Source organism: Saccopteryx leptura, chromosome 13, assembly GCF_036850995.1.
Source record: "Saccopteryx leptura isolate mSacLep1 chromosome 13, mSacLep1_pri_phased_curated, whole genome shotgun sequence".
Classification (NCBI taxonomy): Eukaryota; Metazoa; Chordata; class Mammalia; order Chiroptera; family Emballonuridae; genus Saccopteryx; species Saccopteryx leptura.
The window spans coordinates 53,659,025-53,686,172 of NC_089515.1; the positions used below are offsets into that span (position 1 = coordinate 53,659,025).

The 27,148-nt window shown below is 48.9% G+C and overlaps 1 protein-coding gene across 4 annotated transcripts in view; it reads right to left on the bottom strand.

Annotated features, from left to right (window-relative positions):
- CERS3 (ceramide synthase 3) overlaps positions 1-27,148 on the bottom strand; it is an 87,348-nt gene that overhangs the window by 21,887 nt on the left and 38,313 nt on the right. For all 4 annotated transcript variants that reach the window (XM_066355085.1, XM_066355083.1, XM_066355084.1 and 1 more), the window contains 7 exons: positions 25,238-25,352; positions 18,831-18,949; positions 17,168-17,225; positions 16,217-16,267; positions 13,640-13,732; positions 10,875-11,003; positions 7,324-7,430 (listed from right to left, as the gene is read on the bottom strand). In XM_066355085.1, coding sequence (XP_066211182.1) covers positions 7,324-7,430; positions 10,875-11,003; positions 13,640-13,732; positions 16,217-16,267; positions 17,168-17,225; positions 18,831-18,949; positions 25,238-25,352 — 672 coding nt within the window. The remainder of the gene's footprint in view (positions 1-7,323; positions 7,431-10,874; positions 11,004-13,639; positions 13,733-16,216; positions 16,268-17,167; positions 17,226-18,830; positions 18,950-25,237; positions 25,353-27,148) is intronic.

Consider the following 27,148-nt stretch of genomic DNA (forward strand, 5'->3'; position numbering starts at 1 on the left):
AAAGAAACATGGGAGAAGAGAGAACGAAACAGAGCTGCCCTTGTCAGTCTGGTCCCTGACAGACGTGCGACTGTGTGCAGTCCCCCCCGTGGACACCCCAACACCTGTGCATTCGTTCGCTGGGCCGGCCACCCGGGACCCCGTTCACGGGGAAGGCCGGGAGACTGAGCCATCCATGCACAGAGCAGCTGGGCTGCGGGCACGGCCCTGACTCGGTCCGCATGGGTGCCCGATGTCTGGTCTGTGGACTGCACAGCTGGTCTGGCCTTCTGCACACTTTTGGTTGTCTCCCATCTTCTCTATTTAAATCACAGGAGTTTAGATGGTTTAAAAAAAATCACATCGTTGGTATAAACAGTAGCTAGTTTTGCTGGGCTAGAAAAGGCAGCCACCAAAGAGATGCATTTCCCTAATGAGAACAAAGCTCCAGGTCTTTTTTCCCTTGCTAATTATAGGTGTGAGCATGAAGGCTTCCGGGAGAATGCACACTGGTTCTGCAGGTGAGTAATGGCCCCCTCATGTTTCAGAGCTGCCTCGTATTTCAAAGCCACCGTGCAGTTGATGAAGGTGTAATGAATAATTAGGGAAGGCAAATGGTGGCTGCTCTTAATCATCCCAATTAGCAATTTAACTTGAAACGTAGCTGTGCTGTGTTTCCAACGTCTCGTCTTGGTTATCTCACAACTAGCTATGTTGTCCCGGACCTATGCTGCCCCCTCACCTGGAAAAAACTGGGGTCTCACTGCTTCAGGAGTGTGGCTGACGTCAACACCAAGGGGGGGAAGGGCCGCCCCATGGGAGTGACTGCTGACTGCAACGTGTGACCGTGGCCAGGCTGGCAGGGAGGGGAGCAGAAAACAGAGTCCTGGGCCAAGTGACAAAACCAGGACGGGACAGGATGGCCGGTGGCCACGTGTCCTGAGACGGACAGCTACGCAGGATCTGTCAGAGAACTGTCCGTGCGCTAAGAAATAACACAGGGATGTGTAGGACAAAAAGGACTCAATGTTGGCAATTTTCAAATGGTTCAGAAAAATATCTGTGTGTGTGTGTGCGTGTGTGTGTGTGTGTGTCTGAGTGTGTATGTGTGAGTGTGTGTGAGTGTGTGTGCGTGCGTGTGTGTGTCTGAGTGTGTGAGTATGTGTGTGTGTGTGTGTGTGAGTGTGTGTGCGTGTGTGTGTCTGAGTGTGTATGTGTGAGTGTGTGTGTGCGTGTGTGTCTGAGTGTGTGAGTATGTGTGAGTATGTGTGTGTGTGCATGTGTGTGTGCACGTGCGCGTGTGTGCGTGTGTGTGTCTGAGTGTGTATGTGTGTGTGTGAGTGTGTGTGTGCGCGCGCGTGTGAGTGTGTGTGTGTGTGCGCGCGTGTGTGCAGAGAAAGAGACAGAAGCAATGACCATGCTAACTGGCCAACCTGGGTGAAGGGTTTACGTAAGAGTTCTCTTTAATACCCTTGAATTACACTGTAAACCTGGAATTATTTCCAAATAAATAAACAAATAGAGGACTGGGACTTAATTGTGAATGAGGCCTTTCTCCTAAAACCCTGCGGTTTGGAGGGAGAGACTGGTGCAGCTGCCCTGCACAGATTTACAATAGCAGCAGAGCCGGCGTGCGAGTGTGTGGGAAGGAGCCACGCCAAGGGCGCCCCGTGGGACCCAACGCAGAACAAACACTTGCGGTGGAATGCACGGTCTCCCCACAAGGCGTGCAACCGGAAAGTCTGGTTCCAGATAGGCATCGGAGCAGTGGCTTCAGGGAGCGGCCCGGCTTCCACAGAGCGACTCTCATTGCACAAGCCCTCCTCTCCCCCCCGGGAGTCACCCAGGAGGGCTGTGGACGCCAGCTGCAGCCCCGTGAGACCCATGCTCTGCCCTCCGCGTCCAGCACGAGCCCTGGCTGTATGAGGACAGGAGGGCCCACGGTGTCCCCACTGTCCCCTGGTGAGCATCAGCGCAGGCCCTGCCGGACGCCCTCAGCTTTGTCTTGTCTTTCCCTTCCACAAACTCCTCCCTCTGACCACCGTTCCAAGTGTTCCCAGGTTCTCGTCACCCACGGAACTCCCTTTCGCACGAAGCCTCCCCGGGTGCTGCCGTCCTGCCCCCGGAGAGCGGCTGGGAGCCAGTGCTATGGCGGAGGTGGGAGTGTTCCCACAGCATCGCTACCCGCGGACTCAGCACCCGTCCTGCCCCCGGAGAGCGGCTGGGAGCCAGTGCTATGGCGGAGGTGGGAGTGTTCCCACAGCATCGCTACCCGCGGACTCAGCACCCGTCCTGCCCCCGGAGAGCAGCTGGGAGCCAGTGCTATGGCGGAGGTGGGAGTGTTCCCACAGCATCGCTACCCGCGGGCTCAGCACCTGTCCTGCCCCGGAGAGCGGCTGTACCCGCGGGCTCAGCACCCGTCCTGACCCGGAGAGCAGCTGGGAGCCAGTGCTATGGCGGAGGTGGGAGTGTTCCCACAGCATCACTACCCGTGGGCTCAGCACCCGTCCTGCCCCCGGAGAGCGGCTGGGAGCCAGTGCTATGGCGGAGGTGGGAGTGTTCCCACAGCATCACTACCCGTGGGCTCAGCACCCGTCCTGCCCCCGGAGAGCGGCTGGGAGCCAGTGCTATGGAGGTGGTGGGAGTGTTCCCACAGCATCACTACCCGTGGGCTCAGCACCCGTCCTGCCCCGGAGAGCGGCTGGGAGCCAGTGCTATGGCGGAGGTGGGAGTGTTCCCACAGCAATGCTACCCGCGGGCTCAGCACCCGTCCTGCCCCGGAGAGCAGCTGGGAGCCAGTGCTATGGCGGAGGTGGGAGTGTTCCCACAGCATCTCTACCCGCGGGCTCAGCACCCGTCCTGCCCCCGGAGAGCGGCTGGGAGCCAGTGCTATGGCGGAGGTGGGAGTGTTCCCACAGCATCGCTACCCGCGGGCTCAGCACTGAGTACTAGTCACAGGTAGAGACCATCTTTTTCGTCTTGGAAAATCCGAAACACACGTCATTATCAACAGTCTTCAAATATACAAAGTGGCGGTTCCCACTGCCACTGTGAACGCTGCAGAGCAGGAACCGGGCCTGGTGGGTCTGAGAAGTGACGTGCTGGCCGGGGCAGCCCTGTGACCTCGGCTGACAGGCAGGGTCACCTGCTCTTGTCGTGTACGGAGGGAAAGCCTCAGGAGTTAGTCATTTCCCAACCTCATGAAGACCTTCCTGAACTAGCATTTTAGGACGACATCGTGTAAGTAGATAAATACACCCAGTCTTTAAAAATATGGAAGTCAAGTCTGACCAGGCGGTGGTACAGTGGATAGAGTGTCGGATTGGGACCCAGAGGACCCAGATTTGAAGCCCAAGGTCACCGGCTTGAGCACGGGCTCACCAGCTTGAGCGTGAGATCACTGGCTTGAGTGTGGGATCACAGACATGACTCCAAGGTTGCTGGCTTGAAGCCCGAGGTTGCTGGCTTGAGCCCAAGGTCACTGGCTTGAGCCCAAGGTTGCTGGCTTGAGCCCCCGGTCACTGGCTTGAGCACTCGCTCTGCTGTAGTCCCCCCCCCCCCCCCGCCTCCTGGTCAAGGCACATATGAGAAAGTAATCAATGAACAACTAAGGAGCTGCAACGAAGAACTGATGCTTCTCATCTCTCTCCCTTCCTGTCTAACTGTCCCTATCTGTCCCTTTCTCTGTCTCGATCACACACACACAAAAAATATGGAAGTCATTATTTTAAAACAATAGTTGGGAATGCGGTGTGAGAAACATAAGCCTGAGGTTTAAAAGCTTTTGAGTACAAATGCAAACTGGTAGAGGAATCAGGCAATTTGATTAGAGTGATTTGGACAATACCCATTTGCAATTTCTGCCTGATGTGGAGAGTAGCAACATTTGAAAAATAAGTGTCATTAACTCTTGCTGACTGTGACCGAGACTCAGCTAAATAAAACCCTGTAAAGAGCAGGAGAGGAGAAGGGGGGACGCAGTTGTACAAATGCAGAAGGAATCCCACCATGGGAAAGCCAGTGTGCCGGAGGCCAGGGGAAACACAAGGAAAGCCCAAGAGAGGGAAAGACAAGTGTCACGGACAAGCTCCAGTTTTATCTCTCAGAGCTTCCAGGAAAATTTCAGACGGGTCAGCTCTCTCACTCAACCCTTTATTTCACCCCCCAACATGTGCAACGAAAGCACTTGGGAAGAATAGAGCAACTCGATTACAAACTGCCTCCCAGAGCACCTCTGAAATGTCTGAATCCTGAACTAGGTCCATCATCTGCACGTTGTTTGCTTCGTTGTAAAGTCCAACAAATCTGGACTCATAAAACATCCTTGAAAAATGAGTGTGCAGAGTTACAAGACCGAGACAGATTGTTGGATCCGGCTAGCAAGGAACTGACTTTTCCTCTTTGGCATCACAAGATGATTATGTAACATGTTCGAGCCTATGGGAAGACTATTTAAGCTAGAGTAACAAAGAGCAACTGATTCCTTAAAAAAAAAATTGCAAACCCATCTCCCTACTTCCCATAACGTGGTGAGGCTTTCCTCAGCCTTCCAAAGAGGGCAGGTCAGTCTGCGTCAGTACAGAAAAATTTTTACAGTCCAGTCTGTTAGTACTGGTTTATTTGCAACTCAGCTCACTCCCTGAAGATGGCAAACAATGGTATGGGCTGCTCTCGGCACTCAGCAAAGAATCAAGATCAAGAAAATGCCAAATGCACGTGACTAATCCCCTCGCAGCTCAGAAAGGTTGGCAGGAAAGCAAAGTCTTCAGCGCAGGGTTTTCGGAGTCAAGGGTATGTGGGAAAGGCACACACCAGGCCCACAGCCCTCAACCCCACGCCACGCTCAGTCGGTTCCTGGACAAGAGCAAGCTTGCTTGTCGACTCGGAGACACTGTGGGGAAGTCTGAGGTGCTGTCCTTCATTGCTACATCCCAAATCAACCACCACGGCAATACTCAGAGGCTTCTCAAAGAGCTCCCTGATGGACAGCTTCCATGGTGTGGGCTTTTCAAGTATGTCCGCAAGTTTTTTGAAACTACTGCCCTCAGGAAATGGAGTCTAGCCCTGGCCCGAAGAGCAGAGGTTGCAGTTTCGAACCCTAGTCACAGCACATTAAGGAACAGGTCGATGTTCCTGTATCTCTCTCTCTCTCTCTCTCTCTTTCTCTTTCTCTCTCTCTAAAATCAACACATTAAAAAAAATGGAGTCTAACTTTCCTTCCCTTACATACGAGCTGGCCTTCCTGACCTGGATCCAATGAAGACAATGAGGCCTGGGAGTGACCTGAGGCGATTCTGAAGCCAGACTATAAAAGAGAGCCAGCATCTGCCCAGCTCTCTCGTGGGTGGCTCAGCCTTGCATGCCAGCTTCTGTGTGACGAGGAGGTCAGGCCGATGCAGGGGACACGTGGGGGAGTTCCAGATGGCAGGCCTGGGTGAGGCCCTAACCAACAATCAGCACCAGCTAGCCGATCGGATGTGTCCCCCCACCATGTGAGTGAGAAAGCCTTCAGGAAAGCATCAGCTGACTTCCCAGCCACCCTCCGACCGCAGCCACAAGAATGAAAACCACCTCGCAGAGGCCAGTCAATTCCCAGAACCATGAGAGATAATAATAATCGATGAATGGCGTAGTTTGAAGAGCGAAGTCTGCAAACTGTAGACCGTGGGCAAACCCTGGGCCGCAGCCCCTTTTTCTACAGCCTGTGTGCTAAGCCGGGCTTGGCACAGTTAAAAGAGACAAAGAAAACTATGCAACGAGGCCAGATGCGGCCCTCGAAGCCGTACAATCCTCTTCTACAGCCCTTCCCAGAAAACGTGCTCACTACCCTCTCACACCACAACGTTTTCAGATGGCTGCTAGGAGGCTCCAGGTAACTGGAACATGTGGGACGTGACAGGAGTCCCCGGTAGGCAAATCTGGACGTAGAGTACCTGAAAGTCACACCAGAAAGCCACCACTCAACTGCCACCTGCGAGACACCACTGACCCATCGTTAATTACCTTTGCACAGATTTCTGACTTCACAAACACACTCGCTCAGCCACAGCAAAAGTGGTGGCAACGTGACTCATCGACAGAGAAGAGTAGAGCAAACAGGACTTCAGGCTGGATTCCAGACTAGACTCCCAAGTCTAAAGCAGACTCATTAGCAATTTTAGTAACAATAGCTGGCGTTTCCTGAGTCCTCACAATGCGACAGACACTGTTCTAAGCTATTTTATATGTATTACCGAGGATAAACTGCATGATGATCCTTGTTTCCATTCTACAGATGAGGAGACTGAGACACAGGGCTATGATCTAACCTCTCCAAGGTCACACAGGCAGCAAGAGCAGAGCCCGGATGTGAGTCCGTGACTGATGTGCACCGTCTGCACTGCGCTTCTTGTCTCCAGAAAATGTCTAACAAGACACCCCGTCCTGCTTAAAGAATGCAGCGGGCTTCCAGACAGGGCGGCACGCTCTGACCTCTCTGCCCAGACCTCCCTGGGCGCTAGTCACAGCGGCTCTCTGTCCATCGGAACCGGGCCTGGGACTTGGGTCTCTGTCTCTTTCCCCGGGGAACTTAGGACGTCCTGTAGCACTGAGTTCTTTGGTTGAGAGAATCTGGAACTCCTAGTCCAGTCCCAAACCATGGCTGGTTAGAAACTGTTCCCACCAAACCGTCAATGTCTCCCTCGCATTTTCCCCTGGTCTCCACCGATCAACGTGTGGAAAATTATGCTTCCCAAAGTCATGACTGTCAGAAAAGATACATCATAGGTTCTTCATGGCCGGCTCTTGGATCAAGAAAACCAATGGACTGATCAGGAGCCTGTCAGTAAACCAGTATTAAAAGGATGTGCAAACCACTGTCAGGACGAGTGATCGTGGGGAATGAACTGAGTATCGGTTTCCTCCTCTGTGCACTGTGATAATGGTGTCTTTAATCTGGTGTGCAGACTAGTGCCAAGACACATAAAGAGCCTAACCCAGTGGCTGGCATGCAATTAATGGTGGTTATAATTATTGTAATTTTAACAGAGAACATGCCTCTTGTTTCGAGAGCCGATATCTGGCCAATGACTTTTCACGGGAGTAACTGGAAAAGCACAAGAAAGACCTGTGTTCACGGAACAAGCAGGGTGCACAGGGCCCCCCTCCCTTCGCTGCAAGCCTTTGCTGCAGTGGGAGGTGCCGCTTCACTTCTGTAGAAAAGTGGCCCCTGCACATTCTTTCCTCCACTGAACGTGGCACAAGTAACTGAGGACCCACCCAAGGGCAACGCCCTGGCTTTGGCAACATGCCAAGGCCACCTCTGCCTGGTGACAGAGGGCAGTGTGTGGCTCCCCGTCTACTTACCAGAAGGGAAAGATAACAAGACGGCTGACCAGGAAGATGGCGGAGAAGATAAAGAACAGGATGTTGCAGGTCTGCGTCCACCCGGCGTAAGAAAACATCTTAGCGGACTGAAAACAGAGAGAGACTGCATTCAGAGGCAGTGATATTGGTACAAGTTCTTTAAATTAAATATTTATAAATGATAGGATGCCTGGTGGGGGGGTTCATGGGGAGGTGGATGAAACAAGACTCATGGTGTTGACAAGTGTCACTGCTGGCTGATGTGGACCCACTGCACTCTTTTTATCTCGCTATATTACAAGATGTGTTACAATATCTCTTCTGCGCACCAGCACTACAGGTCAGCATAGCTGCCCCGAGCACGCCTCTCATCTGGGCATTTGCTTAATGCCTCCTTTTGACTGGGCAGTTAGTGGACTGTAGCAAGGCTGGCCCAGGAGGGGGTCCTGGCCGGGGCCGGGCTGGGCATGCGGCAGATGGGGCAGGTGGAGGCAACTCCGGGGCTTGTCCTGGTTGGAACTGAGTTTAAAGCACTTGGTTTTTCTCTCCTCTGTGCTCGTCTCTACCGCTCATCTCGTCCGTGTGGAGTGGAAAGACGACAGAAGGTGGTTTAACGAGGCCTCGGGAGTGTGGCTGACAGGAATTCCCCCCTGCATCACCACGCAGCCCCTTCTGTGGGGAGTGGGGGGGGGGGGGTCCGGAGCTGCCCAGGGGAGCTCATCCTTCCGAGGAGCGTAGCTTAGGCCTGGGAGTTGTGGCACCGACATCCCAGAAGCCCAAGGTCCCTCTAGAATCGGAGAGGCAGCGTATGCACACTTCACAAGGATTTACATTACATTGCATTTCCTCTTCCGTCCTTTTCCATACATACCAGAGTCAGGCTATGATTGGACCACAGGGCCCCGAAGGAAATAGTCTCCATTGCTAGAATAGAGGGCCGGTACACCAGGTGCGGGAAGCAAGGCCAGAGTTTGAGGAGAGAGCCTGGCCTGGAGCCGGCAGCTGTCTGCAGGGTCCGAGCCCAGGCCAGGGTGGGAGATAAGGACGTGCCGGGTGGGGGCTAGGGATGTAAAAGGTGGGAGCTCGAGACGTGCAGGGGTGGGGACTAGGGACGTGTGGGGGTGGGGCTAGAGACACGCAGGGGTGGGGGAGATAGGGATGCACAGGGTGGGGGAGCTAGGGACGCAAGGGGTGGGGCCTAGGGACGTAAGGGAGTGGGGGAGCTAGGGATGTGCAGGGTGGGGGAGCTAGGGATGCACAGGGTGGGGGAGCTAGGGACGCGCAGGGTGGGGGAGCTAGGGACGCGCAGGGTGGGGGAGCTAGGGACGCGCAGGGTGGGGCCTAGGGACCTGCGGGTGGTGTGCAGAAGGCCCGCGGGAGCCAGGTGTCGCTGTGCCGGGGCAAATACACACACTGTCTGTGCTGACTAGGCAGAGGGGGACGTCAGACCATCACCCCTCTCCTCTGCTGACCATCAGTGAGGATGCTGTCCAAGGCCTGGGTCCTGGATCCACACTTGAATATGTGGACAGTTAAGAGAGAATCAAGATGCACGAAGAAGGAAAGGGCCGCTCAGGGGTAAAAACGGCCCATGTTGAGACTGTTTTTCCTTGCAAAGAAGGAGCTTAGAAACAACCGCACCAACTGTCTCGAGGGATATGCAAGATTAATAGTCTCCATCCCTAGGCAGGTCTAACCAGGGGCAAAAGTTGCATGTGTCTGGGTTCAATTAGAACTTGACTGAGAGGACAAACACGAGGGGGGAAGAAGAGCAAGCCGTGGGCTCGCCCCGCCGGAGAGCGTCAGAACAGGCCCCACGTCACCCCCGCCCCTGGCGTGGTCTCCCCCACCAGCTGGTAGAGAGTCCCGGCCCCACTCGGTGAGGCTCCAGGTTAAATCACGACTTGTGGATCAGGAATGATTCATGGTCACGGACAGCGCAATGCTGCCTTCATAGTTTATCCGCGAAGGGACCTCTGCGTTTGACATTTCACTTCGCTTCGTTTTTTACCTGGGATCCTCAGAAAGCTCTCTAGCAGTGATGAGCTAAGCTTTCAAGTATACCCTACGGGTCAGACCAGGCTTCTCAAGTTACTGGTGAGCAGAGAAAACGCAGCACTCAGTGATTCGCCCAGTCGCTCAAGGAGCTGTGTGCAGCCAGTGACAGTGGCAGAGGGCTGGCAGGCAGAACCCTGGGCTAGTTCCCTCTTCCAGCATCTAACTCCCATTAAATAACATGATGGCGCTGTTTATACGGTGAACACACACCAAAGGCATTGAACTAGAGGGTTTGGGAGCAAGAGAATAGCATAAAATTAAGTCATGGCCAATGTGGTCTTAATTTCCAGGCAGGGTGACGAGATATGATCAGAGGAGGGTGATTATGACAGAGGTGGCTGTGTGCAGAGAGCAGCACAGGAGAAAGCGGGCACAGGCCTCCTTCTGCTAAGCCGTAGGCTGCCCTGGAGCAGATACAATGATCCTGACCTTCAGAATGAGATTTACAGGTCTAGTTACAATCACATACAAGAAACAAAACGTTCTACATAGCTAATGTTTTAATAGTCAGTTGCTTTGAAATAGCTTCAAATGACTTCCGGTTCTAATAGTTTGGCAAATTACAGCCCAGTCAATGGGCTAGAGCTAGTCTGTGTTTAGGTTAAGAGGGGTTTTCACATTTTTTAAAAGGAATATAAGAAAAGAAAAATCGAAAGGTAAAAAGAAGAAGATGTGACAAGAGACCCCCTGTGGAGCACTAAGGGGGGGGGGGGTTTCCCATCTGGCCTTCTACCAGAGCCTGCTGAACCCAGACCGAGGAGAACAAGGTCCTATTACATTTCATTTCATTTCTTACATATCAACTGCTATTCAATTACTAGCTCTTCAAGAGGCAGTTCTGAACGGGAGACGGGCTAGCATCGTCTTCCCCAGCTTCCTTGTAAATGAGTCGATTTAAGTGACAAGCTCAGTGGCTCTGGGAAATGCGGCTCTAAGTCCAGCAGGAGGGCGGGCGCTTGGCCGCTGATCCCTGCCTTGTGGGACCAGGAACCAGCACACAACAGGACCCTCGCTCCTTAGAAAGTAAAGGCTGTTAGGTAACTAACAGCTTGCACTCCATGCCGCTGAAGACCACAGTGCAGGGCAGAGCAAGCACCCAGCGGGTCTTCAACTGTGGCCTCAGTGAGCGGCTGGCCAATGTTGAGAGCCCACAGTGCCACATGTCCATGCTTCCCTTTTCAGAGCTTAGTGCCATCCCGTCTTCAATCATCCCAGCTCCCTGTCTGACTACGATGTGCACGCCACTGCCCTCAGCGGAACCCTACAGCTTACCCTCTCTGTGCAGGACTATGCACAATGAGAGTTGGAAACGACAATCTCAAGGTTTCCTTTCTTTAAACTTGAAGATATGGGGATCCAAAAACATCTGTGGATGTTAGGTGCTCGGGGGACAGAGAACCCTGCTAACTCGCTCACAGACGACTCTTCCTGCGTGGAGTCACTGAGACCCAGGACAGTGCGTTGTTACTAGGGTTTCACTGGCAAACGCTTACCTCCAGCCAAATGTCAGCCACATCGTGGACAATCATCACCAGGGTCCCGCTGCGAATATAATTAGCGCACCAAGAGAAGCTCATCAAACTAATGGCAGCCAGGTGGTGGATGACATGGGCCAGAAAATCCTAGATAACAAGGGGAAATGGAAACCATCAAGAAAATGCAGTTATTTCCCACTCACTGGGGCAGCTAATAATAAGAATAATAATAACTTAAAACAAATAACTCACATCTGCATGTTTTGCACTTTGTAACATACTTTTACCTTCATTCTTAAACATAGTCTTTGTGAGGGAGACAGGACAAGAACTGTCCTCATGGTGAAGTCACTTAATGTTGAGAGAGCACTGAAAAGTGCATTGAAGTTCTGACATCTGCTGTTCTTCCCAACACCCCACACTAGATACATGCACACACACAACATATACGTGCACATACACAACATATACACGCACACATACAACATATACGTGCATGCACACCCACACTAGATACATGCACACACACAACATATACATGCACACAGACCCACATTAGATACATGCACACACATATACACGCACACACACCCACACTAGATATATGCACACACACACAACATATTCATGCACACATACAACATATTTATGCACACACCCACACTAGATACATGCACACACACAACATATACATGCACGCACAGAACATATTTATACATGCACACACACAACATATACATGCACACACAACATATACATGTACACACACTAGATGCATGCACACAGCACAAACATGCACACACTAGATACATGCATGCACACACAACATATACATGCACACACACTAGATACATGCACACACACCATATATACATGCACACACACACACTAGATACATGCACACACACAACATATACATGCACACTAGATACATGCGCACACACAACATATACATGCACACACACACACACACGAGCTACATGCACGCACACCACATATACATGCACACACACCCACACTAGATACATGCACACACACAATATATACGTGCACACACAAGCTTTATCTTGTACACAGTGACACTCATTATTTATTCCATGTCTAATTCCAAAAAGGAATAATAAAAAAGACATAGAACAAAGCTACACAACCACTAACATAAGAGGTCTGCAGATGAAAGAGAATGAAATAACTGTATTAGCAAATGGGGGCTACAAAGTTACCACTGCTGAGCATAAAAATGCAAAAGTTTTCTGCAAAGAAGACATACAAACAGCCCATAAACACATGAAAAAATGCTCAACTGCATTAGGCATCAGGAGAATGCAAACTTCACACCCACCAGGGTAGCTATGGTAAAAAAAAAAAAAAGGATAAACAACAAGTGTTGGCAAAAATGTGAGGAGCTAAGAACCTTACACATTGCTGTTAGGTGTGTAAGATGGTGTGGCTGCTTTGTTAGGTGGCCTGGCAGTTCCCCAAAAGGTGACACAGAGAATTGCCATCTGCCCAGGAATTCCACTCTCAGGTATATGCCCAAGAGAAATGAAAACATATGTCCATGTAAATTTCGTATATGTATGTTGACAGCAGCTTTATTTACAATAGCCAAAAAGGTGGAAACAACCCAAATATCCATTCCTGATAAATGGATAAACAAAACGCAGTGTATCCATAAAGGACTATTTTTTAAAAGAAGAAATGAAACACTGACAGGGGCTCCAACGTGAACGAACTTTGGAAAGCGCATGCTCAGCCAGAGGCCAGACACAAAGAAACGCATATTCTGTGATTCCATTTATGTGCAATGTCCAGAAAAAACAAACCCACAGGGACAAAAAGTAGATTAATGGTTGCCTAGGGCTGGGGAAGTCAGAAGAAATGGGAACTGACTGCTAAAGAAATGTATTTTTGAGGTGTTGAAAATGTCCTAAAATTGTTTATTGCAGAATTCTGTGACTATACTCAAAACCACTGCATTATGCACATTAGATGGATGAATTGCAGGGCATGTGAATATTTCAACAAACATTCAAAAAAAAGTTAAAGATTTTGGTTTCCTTGTAATGAAAGTAAAAGAGTAAGAATGATAATAATAAGAGCCTAGTTTATTGAGCACTTACTGTATACTAGGAAGTGCTTCCCAGAGTTTAACTTGCTTACTGCTCACAACAACCAGAGGAGATAGGAACTATTCTTATCTCTACGCTATAGAAGGGAAAGCAAGTTCATAGAGTTTAACCAGCTATAGTAGTTTGAAATGTTAAGTGATTGGTCAAGCCAGGGATTCAAATGCAAGCAACTGACCCCCAGACCCTGTGCTTTACCCAACTCCGAAAAGCTTTATGTCTCTGAAGGTATTTGTTTACAAACATACAACATGTATCTACATTTAACTTTTTTAAAAGCACTATGTACCTTGTAAATGATAAAGAGAAATCAACTACTGAAAAAAAGAATCAAAAGTTTGCTTGCTGCAAGTAGTCAAAAAAGAGAGGATGTGTCTGGAGACTTCCTAAAAATAATTTTTTAAAAATTCTGTCCCTTGAGAAAATGACTCAAGCAGCTTCAGAGTTTGCGTTTCTATAATCTTTCACTACAAATATTAGCAAGGCACTAAAGCATGAATATAATTTGCACTATTCTGTATGTTATAAAAAGCAAGAAAGCTATGAGTTGGAACTTAACACATGTAAAATAAAACTTAAAGGTGAGGATTTGTGGCAAGGGATAAAAACTTTTGGAAAAATTGAGTAAAGTAGCTTTGTAAACGAGACACTCACCTTCCTCTTGACATCAGATCCCAGGCTAAATAAGAGAGACCAATAAAAACTCATCTCCAAAATGTAGTACCAGTACTGGGATGGCAGCAGGGGCTGAGAAAAATGAGAGTATTCGCTTTAATGTCACTTCACTCATTTTAAGGGCAAAACTATCGTTTAGACTTATTGATATAAAATTCCCCCAAATAATGATGCTTTACATTTCAACTTCCAAGAAGGACTTAGAGATAATATTTTGAAGCATTTTGTTTCTAAAAAGGTAGACAAAAATTCTAAAATCAAGTTATTCATCAAAGTCATCAAGCATAAGGAGACAGGAATAAGCAAGAGAGCAGCCTCCCCAGTGATCAAGATATTGTATTCATCAGACTTGGACATTAAAGTTACTTTTAAAACTTGGTTAAAGGGTGGACATTTTCAGTAGAGAATGGGAGGTGATAAAAAAAAGAATTAAATGAAAATTTGTGAACTTTAAAATACAGTAACTAAAATTGAGAACTCAAAAGATGTATTTAACAGCAGATCAGACACTGCTGAAAACAGCACTAGTGAACTGGAAGACAGGAAAGTAGAACTATCCAGATCTGTGAGAGAGTCTGAGATTTTTTTCTTCTACTTGCAAGTTAGCTTGTCAAAGTTTCATGGATTCTGGTAGAAGATATGAGACTTCTGAATCACAAATAAAAAATAATTTATTGTTCAACAGTAATAAGCTGCAAGATATCAATATATGGGCCAGTTTTCTCATCTCGATTGCCATAGGGCCAAGCAAAGAGGGTCAGATGACACCTGCGCAGGTAGTGGGTGTGTCACAAGAGAAGAACCCTGAGCCAGGGAACTTATATCTTTTATAATGAACAGAAAAATGCCTATCTTTTTGTTCCCCCCCAAAAAGACATTATCTCTACCTTCTAAGATTGTTTGTTATATAAGCATTCTTGAAAAAAATAGTGCTTCTAGAACAAAAGGAAGTCAGTGCTTCATTTCACATGATATGCCAAAATGCAAGAGACCTGGGGAGAAATGTCTCCTGACTGACTGAAGCACAGAGAGACAAGAACCAGAAAAACATTGGGAAAAGCCTAAGAGATGCAGGGCAGCCAGAGCAAAGGTCTAGCATACAGCACACTTGTCATTGAAACTCCAGAAATAGAGGAGAGAGCGAAAGAAACAGAAGCAATGGTTAAAATGTTTGCAAAACTAACTGAAGACATCAAGCCACAGATTCAAGAAGCAATATCAGCAGGATAACTTCAAAGAAAACCACAGCTATGCATATCATAATAAAACTGCTGAAATATCAAGATAAACTATTAAAATCAGCCAGAGGAAAAAAAAGATATCCTATTGAAAGAAGCAAAAAATAAAATGGACCATTGAATTTTTAAAGACACTGATGGGATACAGAAGACAAAGGAAGAATATCTTTAAAGCACTAAAAGAAAATAACCACCAGCATAGAATTCTATGCCCAGCAAAAATATCCTTTACAAAAAATGAAGGCAAAATGATAACATTTCAGATAATCAAATCAAAGGGACCTCTTCAGCCAAAAGGATAGTCCTTTCAGATGGAAGTATGGAAATGCAGCATGCAAAGAACAGCATGGAGAGGCCAGTTTGACTGATTTACAAAACAGTAACAGTGGCAACCTGCAGGGTTTTCGGTACTTGAAAGAGGAGATGAGAGGAGGGCATATGGCATAGTCTAATGACCTTATAATGACTAGAAAGAGGTAAGGGCACTAATTTGTATTAGGTTCTAAAAATTCAAAGATTCAGATGGCAATCTCTAGGATAATTACTAAAATATTAAAAGTACACATAACTGAAAAGCTGTATGACGGAAGAAGTAGAATAAATTAAAAGAAAAAAAACTGCCTGACCAGGCAGTGGTGCAGTGGATAGAGTGTCAGATTGGGATGTGGACGACCCAGGTTCGAGACCCCAAGGTTGCCAGTTTGAGCGCAGGCTCATCTGGTTTAAGCAAGGCTCACCAGCTTGAGCCCAAGGTCACTGGCTTGAGCAAGGGGTTACTCGATCTGCTGTAGCCCCCTGGTCAAGGCACATATGAGAAAGCAATCAATGAACAGCTGAGGTGTCGCAATGAAAAACTGATGATTGATGCTTCTCATCTCTCTCCGTTCCTGTCTGTCTGTCCCTATCTATCCCTCTCTCTGACTCTCTCTGTCTCTGTAAAAAAAGAAAAGAAAAAAAAACTGACCCATAAAAAAAGTGAGAATCCAAAAAAAAAAAAAAAAAGGAAATGCATCAGGTGGTACAAATAGAAAAAAATAGTAGCAAGATGGTAAATTTAAACTCAAATACATAATTACATTAACTGTAATGTAATTAACTGTAGACTAATGGAATGAGATAAATGCTGGTTTAATAAAAAATGAGGGTGAGTAATCCTCGTGGAGAAAGAGAGGACTGAAGAGAGGTGGACAGAGGAGAGAAGGGACTCAGACCTAACTGAGGGGACAACCGAGGGTCTGGAGGCTGCAGTAGTGAGGACTGCAGGGACAACCCGAGGGTCTGGAGGCTGCAGCAGTGAGGATGCATCGGCGACCCTTACCTGGGTGGGATAGCCATTCCACACCTGCCAGAGGTCATACACCCAAGGTTTCTGAAAAACACAAGGAACCGAGAGAGAAACAAAACAAGTTTGTCAAACTCCAAGGTTGATCTCAGCAGAAACATTAGCTCTTCCTGGTGTCACTGACGGGCAGACATGCCCCATAAGACGTATGTTTGTCACTTCCTGCTGCGCCCTCTGCATGTCCCCCTCTGCAGGTGTTCATACACATTCCTGTGCAACACCCCTGTGACGTTCATGACTTGTAGCGAATCTGTGACCAAAAACAGTCTTGTCTCACAAATAATTTCAAACAAGCGCCTTGTCTAACAAAATTATTTTTGAACCAATGACATGACTGTTTCTGTAGCAACAGAATATCTTCAGAGAACTGGAGAGAAGACTCTGAAGCGGCCACCTTTTATTTCTCCATGAGTAATTTACTACTCAGTTTACAACCTCTTAGTAGGGTAATCACTTAGTAATTATTTTAACAGGCAATGCAAAGGGGAATAGTAAGGAGAGATTTAGTTTTTGATGGGCACGTAATGAGCCTTTGTGAAACAAGAGCCTGGCTGGAATTCTCCAGGCAGAGAAAGATGGGAAGGGCAAGACACGCCTGGCCGAGGAGACACAATGAGCTAACAGCTCAAAGTGGGGACGCACCAGGCCTGTTCAGTGGATTGCCAGCAGTCCGGTTTAGTCGGGGCATGAATTGCATAAGTGGAAACAGAAAGAGATAGATTTGAAAGCTAACTTTGCCGATGCAAAGCTTGATGAAGGCTTTGAAAAACAGACCGAGGAGTTGCTACTTCTCTAGCCGTTAAGAGAGATTAGGGGTGTAAAAGCCAGTTATCTTACTGAAAGGATTACATCGTAAGGAAATCAAGGACAAGGATTTTAAAAACTAAAGACATGTTCCAATAGCCAAATATAAAAAAGGCAACTTACATCATAAAGAAACGCAATTCCAGCAGCAGTAATCACTAAGTAAAATGCAAATCGCCAGCTGCCAAAAGAAAGGAAAGTCTTGTGAAGATGATTGGCACCTGAGGGGAGATACTTGGTGGGACAGAAAGAATGCAGGATCCTGTGTCAGACAAGTCTAAGCTGACATCTGGGCTCGGCTGCTGATCAGATGGCTGCAACTTTAGGTAAGTCCCTCAACCTCAGGGAGCCTAACTGCTTTATCTGCAAAGTGGAAACAAGAAAACTTACCTGGAAATGTAAAAAGAACTGAAAATAAATTGTTAAAGATACTAACTATAGTGTCCAGTGTGAAGTGAGCAGCCATACATGGCAGTTAGCATTAGTCTTATTATAATTAGCTCAGTTTCTGACACACAGTAAATGATGGTTTGATGTTAGTATTATCAAATCATTTATTTGGTCCCCATTTAATTCCCAGTGGGAAGTTTTCTATGTGGTCAGAGTTTTTAGTCTTGCCTTTGAAAAGCCTATTTTGAAAGAACATCTTTTTCTCATGTATGGAGAAACACCTATACATTAAGAGACTCTTGCCAAGCTCACATCAGCAGCAACAAACATTAACCAATATCTCAAGAGCTACAATCAGAGAGGAGCAGTTAGAAACCAGCCAGGCTGCCCCCTCCAGCCGCGTGGGCAAGGCCACGGGGGCCTGTGGTGATAACTGAGTGTCCCATCGGAAGACCTGGTCAGTGCCTCTCACTGCGGCCCATCTCCCTGACGGACGACAGGACTCGGAGGGGCGGGTGAATCAGGGGAAGCCATTGCAGCTTAGCCTCCCGGGGCTCTGCTCAGTTCTGTGAGTCTCACATTGGCTCCCCTTCCATTTCTCCATCGAAACAAAAATGTCTCTTGAAAGTCACTAGGCAACGTGAGAACCACACGAGAGGCAGAAAGAAGGAATGCTGTCGGTGTGTCGAATGCAGCAGCGAACGACACAGCTCACACACTTGCCAGGATGTGAAGAAGAGCAAGAGAGGAAGAGCAGGGCCCTGGTGCACTTTTGCACAGGGTCAGCCTCTGCCCCCAGGGGTGCAGGTGGCCTGGAGGCCCACAGTCTCCCACAGCGGGGAGAATCAAATACACGGAAGGAAGACCTCGTGTGAAACCCAGAGTAAGTGCAGTGCGGCGCGCTGCTGTCAGCACAGTCGCAGTCCTCGAGCACTGGCAGAACTCCCCCTCGGGTCCTCGCCCATCCTGCCCCCAGCTATGCTGGCTGCCCGCCCTGTCCATGGGGGGGGGGGCAGTGAGACGAGAGAAGCCCTCGCGGTGTGGTGAACGGAGAACAGACACTCTCCGCTCCTAGAATGTGATATAATAATTATAATGAAATTTCAAACAAATGATAAGGTCTTGTGAACAAGGGCAACCTCTACCCTAGAAAACAATAAACAGCAGTGAAGGCACTTCTCTGATATTCCGGGCTTCGGGGTAAGTACACAGTGTCTCCTGCCTTCCCTGGAGAGTGGAGAGTGTACCTCGCCTGAGAGAACAAAACCGAGCACAGGACGTGGCCCGGGACGAGCCTAGGACGCCGGCGGGAGGGAACAGCGCCTGCTGAGGCCCCACTGCGGCCGCCTCCCGTGGGCAGGAAGCTGCAGCCGGTCAGGCTCCGCAGGCCCCTTACCACGCCTCCTGGAACTTCTTCATCCTGGACGGCCTCTCCCGGTTCCGCCGGCTCCGGAACCACCTCTCGACCTGGCGCTCTGTCAGGTTACACTTCTTTGCCAATCCATAAGTATCAGTCTGCAGAGGGAGAGACGGGCGAGTGAGCGGCAGAAAGCACAGTCAGACTGGCCGGCGGTCAACACAGCGAGGCTGGATTAGAGTGTGCACGCACAGGAGAGGAGAGAGTGAGTTCGAACGTGAGCCAGAGAATTCACCTCCTGTGCTTACGGAATCAATCTCTCTCTCTCTCTCTCTCTCTCTCTCTCTCTCTCCCACATACACACACACACACACACACACACACACACACAAACATACCCCAAAACAAAGAGAACGGCGGTACCCCAGAACTCTGAGTTACTGAGAGAGATCAACTAACTGTCAGTAAGCTGGCAGCAACCCTGTGCTCAGGTTGCGCACGCGAGCTTGCTCATTCAGCTCGGTTTAGGACAAGTCTGCAGGCTGGGGCTCCAGGAGCCAAAGGGCGCCGTGCTCAGCCCAGCCCCTCGCAGGAAGAGGGAACACAGCAGGTGGAGAGGCAACAGTGCGGTGGGGAGCTGAGGACAGAAAATGCGCTCCATCACTTCCCGGCCACGCAGCCCTGAACACGGTGCTCTGACCCTCCTGCGCCATGGGGCAGGGACACAAGAGTGTTCACCGCCTGCTGCACGGGGCTCCCGCATGTGAACTTGTATGGGTCACCACGTGCTCTGCCGGAGCTGGGGGTGGTGGCCAAACCTAGACAGGAGACCGGGACAGAAACACTGAAGAAAACGCATTCCTTCACCTCTAAAAGAGCCGGAAAACGCGAGCAGATCTCCTGCACGAAGGACACTACGCTGCAGCGTTGCATGCGATCCCATTCCAGGCCCAGCATGGCTGGTTTGAGTGCTTCACTCATGCAGTCGTTCAAAAAAGTCTGGTGGGGCTGACCTGTGGTGGCGCAGTGGATAAAGCGTCGACCTGGAAATGCTGAGGTCGCCGGTTCGAAACCCTGGGCTTGCCTGGTCAAGGCACATATGGGAGTTGATGCTTCCAGCTCCTCCCCCCTTCTCTCTCTCTGTTTCTCTCTCTCCTTCTCTCTCTCCTCTCTAAAAAATGAATAAATAAAATTTAAAAAAAAAGTCTGGTGGGTCTCTGCCTGCTGTGAACAAGGCCGTACCAGGCCTTGGAGCCCCAGCAGGAAGCAAAACCAAGTCCCTGTCCTCACACGGGATTTGTCCCAGGTCTGAGAACACACCGATTTTATCATCCTGTCATTTCCACAGACAACTGCTTGATAAAGGCATCTAGAGCAGTGGTCCCCAACCCCCCGGGACGCAGACTGGTACCGGTCTGTGGGCCATTTGGTACCGGTCCGCAGCGAAAAAATAAATAACTTACATTATTTCTGGTTTATTTATATTTAAGTCTGAACAATGTTTTATTTTTAAAAAATGACCAGATTCCCTCTGTTACATCCGTCTAAGACTCACTCTTGATGCTTGTCTCGGTCACATGATACATTTCATTTATCCGTCCCACCCTAAAGGCCGGTCCGTGAAAATGTTTGCTGACATTAAACCGGTCTGTGGCCCAAAGAAAGGTTGGGGACCACTGGTCTAGAGGATGGCAACCAAACACGATGTGAGGCTTTTGTTCTTCCTGTTTCGCAGCACAGATGAAGCTGGTTGGAAGTCAGTCTTGGAGACACTGGCTCATCCACGACCATGAAATCTGCCTGTGAACAAGTCTCTGGAAGTGTTTTCTTTCATTAACACATGAAATAAGCATTTACTCCATGCCTACAGCACACAGAAACCTGTGCCTGATGTTATGGGAACAAGCATAATTAAGAAACAAACAATGTTCCCTTGGGGAAAATTTGAGTTGTAAAGCCATGTGACACTCCTAGAGAAGTCAGTATGAGATGGGCAGACTACAATCACAACAGCTGAGTTTTACTGAACACCTACTATGTGTCAGGCCCAGTTTGTTGAGACGTATATAGAGAGACGTAAACACACAGATAAATAATGGACCCACGCTGCACTCACACAGGCCCAGCGGGCTGTGCAAGGTCAGAGCTCAGAACTCGCTTGGGGCCTCCTCAGTGCCATGTTGTACCCTTCTGTGCCAGCCAGCCCAGAACCGAGGCCGTGTGCATGGAGTCGGCGTCCTTCTGTGCCGGCCAGCCCAGAACCGAGGCCGTGTGCATGGAGACAGCGTCTTTCTGTGCCGGCCAGCCCAGAACCGAGGCCGTGTGCATGGAGACGGCGTCTTTCTGTGCCGGCCAGCCCAGAACCGAGGCCGTGTGCATGGAGTCGTCGTCCTTCTGTGCCGGCCAGCCCAGAACCGAGGCCGTGTGCATGGAGACGGCGTCCTTCTGTGCCGGCCAGCCCAGAACCGAGGCTGTGTGCATGGAGTCGTCGTCCTTCTGTGCCAGCCAGCCCAGAACCGAGGCCGCGCGCATGGAGACGGCGTCTTTCTGTGCCGGCCAGCCCAGAACCGAGGCCGTGTGCATGGAGACGGTGTCCTTCTGTGCCAGCCAGCCCAGAACCGAGGCCGTGTGCATGGAGACGGCGTCCTTCTGTGCCAGCCAGCCCAGAACCGAGGCTGTGTACATGGAGTCGTCGTCCTTCTGTGCCGGCCAGCCCAGAACCGAGGCCGTGTGCATGGAGACGGCGTCCTTCTGTGCCAGCCAGCCCAGAACCGAGGCTGCGTGCATGGAGACGGCGTCTTTCTGTGCCGGCCAGCCCAGAACCGAGGCCGTGTGCATGGAGTCGTCGTCCTTCTGTGCCAGCCAGCCCAGAACCGAGGCCGTGTGCATGGAGACGGCGTCTTTCTGTGCCGGCCAGCCCAGAACCGAGGCCGTGTGCATGGAGACGGCGTCCTTCTGTGCCGGCCAGCCCAGAACCGAGGCCGTGTGCATGGAGACGGCATCCTTCTGTGCCGGCCAGTCCAGAACCGAGGCCGTGTGCATGGAGACGGCGTCCTTCTGTGCCGGCCAGCCCAGAACCGAGGCCGTGTGCATGGAGACGGCGTCCTTCTGTGCCGGCCAGCCCAGAACCGAGGCCGTGTGCATGGAGACGGCGTCCTTCTGTGCCGGCCAGCCCAGAACCGAGGCCGTGTGCATGGAGACGGCGTCCTGTGCCGGCCAGCCCAGAACCGAGGCCGTGTGCATGGAGACGGCGTCTTTCTGTGCCGGCCAGCCCAGAACCGAGGCTGCGTGCATGGAGACGGCGTCCTTCTGTGCCGGCCAGCCCAGAACCGAGGCCGTGTGCATGGAGACGGCGTCCTTCTGTGCCGGCCAGCCCAGAACCGAGGCCGTGTGCATGGAGACGGCGTCTTTCTGTGCCGGCCAGCCCAGAACCGAGGCCGTGTGCATGGAGACGGCGTCCTTCTGTGCCGGCCAGCCCAGAACCGAGGCCGTGTGCATGGAGTCGTCGTCCTTCTGTGCCGGCCAGCCCAGAACCGAGGCCGTGTGCATGGAGTCGTCGTCCTTCTGTGCCGGCCAGCCCAGAACCGAGGCCGTGTGCATGGAGTCGTCGTCCTTCTGTGCCGGCCAGCCCAGAACCGAGGCCGTGTGCATGGAGACGGCGTCCTTCTGTGCCGGCCAGCCCAGAACCGAGGCCGTGTGCATGGAGACGGCGTCCTTTGTGTTGGTGCCATCCTCAGGGCCATGTGCTCAGTTGTACTAGGGAAGTCATGTGTTGTCCACACGTGTTACCCTGCAGCGTTCTGCCATTACATCCTTGGAACACTGTGTTAGAGGTAATACCCGCGTCTCAAAACAGCACAAAAACTGGCCTGACTAGGTGGTGGCACAGTGGATAGAGTGTCGGACTGGGATGCAGAGGACCCAGGTTCGAGACCCCGAGCTCGCCAGCTTGAGCGCGGGCTCATCTGGTTTGAGCAAAAGCCCACCAGCTTGAACTCAAGGTCACTGGCTCCAGCAAGGGGTTACTTGGTCTGCTGAAGGCCCACGGTCAAGGCACGTATGAGAAAGCAATCAATGAACAACTAAGGTGTTGCAACGCGCAACGAAAAACTAATGATTGATGCTTCTCATCTCCGTTCCTGTCTGTCTGTCCCTGTCTATCCCTCTCTCTGACTTACTCTCTCTGTCTCTATAAAAAAATAAAATAAAATAAAATTAAAAAAAAAAAAACCCAGCACAAAAATTGTTTGTTTGTTTTTTTAGTTCCCCCAGCGAGTTGTCTCATCTCAGCTAAATTTGTGGCTATCTATATAAGAAAATACAGACAAAATGCTATCCGTATGACACTGGCCAAGTCAGTATGGGAGGTATTATGAGATTATTTTGCTCCCATGTCTGAAGTCGCTATTGAGTCATACACTTTGCTTTCCTGAGTTGGATTCTGTCTTCCTGAGTTCTAGGACTTTTAACCTAGGAGCATTTTTCGGGACTTGTTATCTTGATTTGCTGTGCGAATACTGTCCCAATTTAATAATCCACAAGCAATATAAATTAGAAAGCTTGTCTTTTTTTCATCTTCTTGGTTTGGGGTCGATGTATACCATTTCTGCTCTTACCTGACACGAATGCTCATTACCATGTGTCAAGTGAGTGAGAACAATCACTATAGTTGTCCCAGCCTTTGAGGCACATTTTCAGTATTCTATTCACAGGTAAAGAAGTCAGTTGGGCATACCGGAAACAGCACAGGCCAGGGGCCAGTTCTAGTTCGGCCACTAATTAGCTGCGTGACCTTGGACAGCTCAGTTCCTCTTAGGAGGCCTTGGTCTTCTGACCTGAGTCATGAAGAGAACAGGTGACCTAATTTCTAAATCTTGGTCAGGTCTTCTTACTTGTTGTTTAACCTGTGCCTGGGTGCTTTCTCTCCACGGCAGGGAAATCAGATTAGGACCAAATTTTCTACATGACTTTAAATCTCCTCAACAGTGGATGTGAAGCTCTTCCTAGAGCAAGTGCAGCAGGTAACGGATAGCACGGCCTGGTTTTTGTGTATTACACAAAGTATCACCAACCTTAGTCACTCTCACACAGAAACAGAGAGGGCAAGAAGGACTTTCTGAAAGAGTCCTAATTTTTCATAGATATAGCAAGATAATCTCCCTTTTGAAAGATATAAATTATGCTTAGGCATTTTTTAAATGTATTTACTGACTTTAGAGAAGAGAGAAAGAAACAGAAACATCAATCTATTCCTGTATGTGCCCAGACCAGGGACCAAACCCACAACTTTTGAGTATCGGACGATGTTCTAACCAACTAAGTTACCTGGCCAGGGCGCTTAGGCACCATGTTCACTGACAGCAGTGTTTAGATGAACAACTGCACTCTTTTAGAGCACATGGCAATAAGGAACGTGTGGAGATAGCTTGTCAGACTGTTCTCATTTTAGAAAAAGAAAGAAATCAAATTCAGAAGCCGAGGGCAGTACAAGTTCAAGTGGGCACCGGCTGGCCACAAGCGACTCTGGACGCTGCCTCGTGCTACGCGGCGCGGCCTCCACTGGCCTCTCTGTGCAGGGAGCCCGCCCGCCCGACGATCGGCAATGTCATCAAAGCAAATGAATTCAGCAAATGAAGTTCAGGACCTTAAGACTTTGTCCTAAAACTGTGTTAGTATACACTCTTGATCTTGACAATTACTCGTAAGTGTCTGCATTCCTTAGGGAGTGCACCGCTGCGGGAGAAGTGTTTGTCTCCTCTCCCACTGTAACTGTGGAGCTGGGAAGAACCCAGACCTGCCTCAGCACTGTAGTTTTTAAACTAGTAGATTAAAGGCTCTTTCTATGGTATGTAAACATGCAGGACACCACAACATTTCAAGAAGGGCACCTGGCATTGTGCAGAGAACGACCAACCTCAAAATTCCCTCTCCAGGGAGCAGGCAGGGGCACAGAATATGTCTGTGTGTGCTGAGGCCCTGGGCACGACCAATGTCCTTCCCAAGAAAGCCACCACGATAGCCACTTTCACGATGAGTGTGATGAATACTTAATGTGTCACAATCATCAGAGGTGTCAGCTACGGGCTCTGCCTGGACAGTGATCTCTGTTTTAAATCAGTATACACTGTATACACCCTGCCACTAAAAATTAAATTTTAATCTTTAGACTCAAAGCTATGGCATTAGTTATTAGTGTCCAATACTAGACTTATACATAATTGTTCAGCTATTAACATGTGTTATTGTCTATTATAATATTTATTTGTCATTTTATATTATGCTTGGAATGCTATAAAACCTATCACTAGAGATAAAAAATCCCAATGAATCAAGCTATTTGCCAGTTAACTGGAACGGATTTCTTTACACAGATGAAGTAAGCCACAGATGGCTGAAACGTTAAGAAAGGAGATTTTTAAATCCCAAGACAAAGAATTTGTACCTACCTGGGATGGGTGCCTTGTGGAGTATTTGAAAAAATTCTCTAAGACAGGGTTTGGGATGATCTTTCGAACATCTTCTTTAATGCCAAATGCTTTTGCGAGAGGTGTGGCAATTATCCTACAAAAATACAAAAGAATGCTCAAAGTCTGACACTGACTCCACAATACCACCAGAAAACTCAGGTCATAACTTTAGATTCCAAATGAAAGCTCCGTCACTGGTTCACGTTGTCATTAGACTATCTGCAGCTTACCCGTCTCTGCCTCGCAGGAGTTCAGGGAGAAGAAACTCTGAGACCTTTTGTACAAGCAGTGACTTAAAAACTAAAATACCTGCACAGTCTAAAGTTCATCTTATGTAAATCCAGATATAGTTATACATAAGATTCAGAACTGGGTAAGCCAGTCTACTTAGAGCTTTATTTTTAAGTTTCCCAGAGATGAAAACAAATACCAGTTTTTATATTAAAAGTTTTATTTGGTGATATTATCTAATGGAAATAACTATGTTCCTTTTTGAAGTTCTAATAGGAGAAACGGCATGCTCTTGAGTAAACACATCTAGGGACAGGACTGATGGGTGTTGTGGCAAGGATATTTTTAACTTTATGAGAAACTGGCATATTGTTTTCCAAAGTGGTTGTGCCATTTTGCCTTCCAACCAACAACATGCCAGCGTCCCAGCTGCTCCATATTCCTGCACACCTGGGTGTTGGCAATCTTTCTAATTTCAGCAATTCTGCTGTGTAGTGATTTCCATTGTTTGTTTTTTACTATAATCTTTATTATTTTCTACTTGTTATAAGTTTAATTTGCTCTCCTATTTTTTTTCCAGTTCCTATGAACTAGAAGGTGAGGTTATGGATTTGAGGTCTTTCTTCTTTTTTCATATAGGTGCTTACAGTTATGAATTTCCCTCTGATCACTGCTTTTGCCGAGTCTCATAAATTTTGCTATGGTGCTTTCCTTCTCATTCATTTCAAAGTGTTTTCTAATGTAGCTTGTGATTTCCCCTAAAACTCACTGGTTATTTAGAAGTATGCTGTTTAATTTCCACATATTTGCCAGTTTCACAATTTTCTTGTTAATGCTTTTTTCTTCATTTCATTGTGATCAGAAAACACATTTTGTGTAATTTCTTTTCTTTTTTTTTTACATGTATTGAGACTTGTCTTATGGGTTAATAGATGCTGTATTGGGGAGAATATTCCTTGTGCTCGTGAGAAAACTGTATATTCTGTATTGGGTGATGTGCTCTATGCAGGTCTATTAGACAGATTTGATTTAATAGCATTGACCAAATCATCTATTTTCTTGTTAACCTTCTGCACTGACGGCAGCTGGCGACTCGGCCTTAGCCTTCACTTCCACTTTGCACAACGCCTTGCGGTCATCCAGAGGTGAGAGGTCAGGGCCTTTGCAGTCTTTCATGAACATGTGGACAGCCCCGGGTATGCCCACAGCTCTACAAGTTCAAGTAGCCTCCGATTTCCAAGAACACGTCAGAGCTTTTCAAAGCCCCCAGGGGACACCCTATTTTCCAGCTCAGCCTTCCCACAGTTACTCCATCGCCTCTGTTTCAGACAAGCACCCCCAGAGAAAAAAGGCTCTTCTCAAGGGGAGGCTCTGAGTCAGGTCACAGAGAGGCGGCCTCGGGAACAGTGTCTGCCAGGAAACCACTGGACAGGTCAGCTGGACAGGTCAGACAGTGACAATTCTCCGGCAATGAAGCTTCAAAGGAGGTCGGACGTGGTCCTGCTCCCTTCAGTGGCTGTGAGGCCACCAGGCTGTGGGCTGCAGGTGTCCTGAGGCTACCCCAGTGGGGCATGGGGCCGGGCAGGGACAGGGCGGGTTCAAGTGCCACAAAGCTCACTGTTTTCTCCCAAGCGTCAGCTGTTTTTCTCAACACTCCCT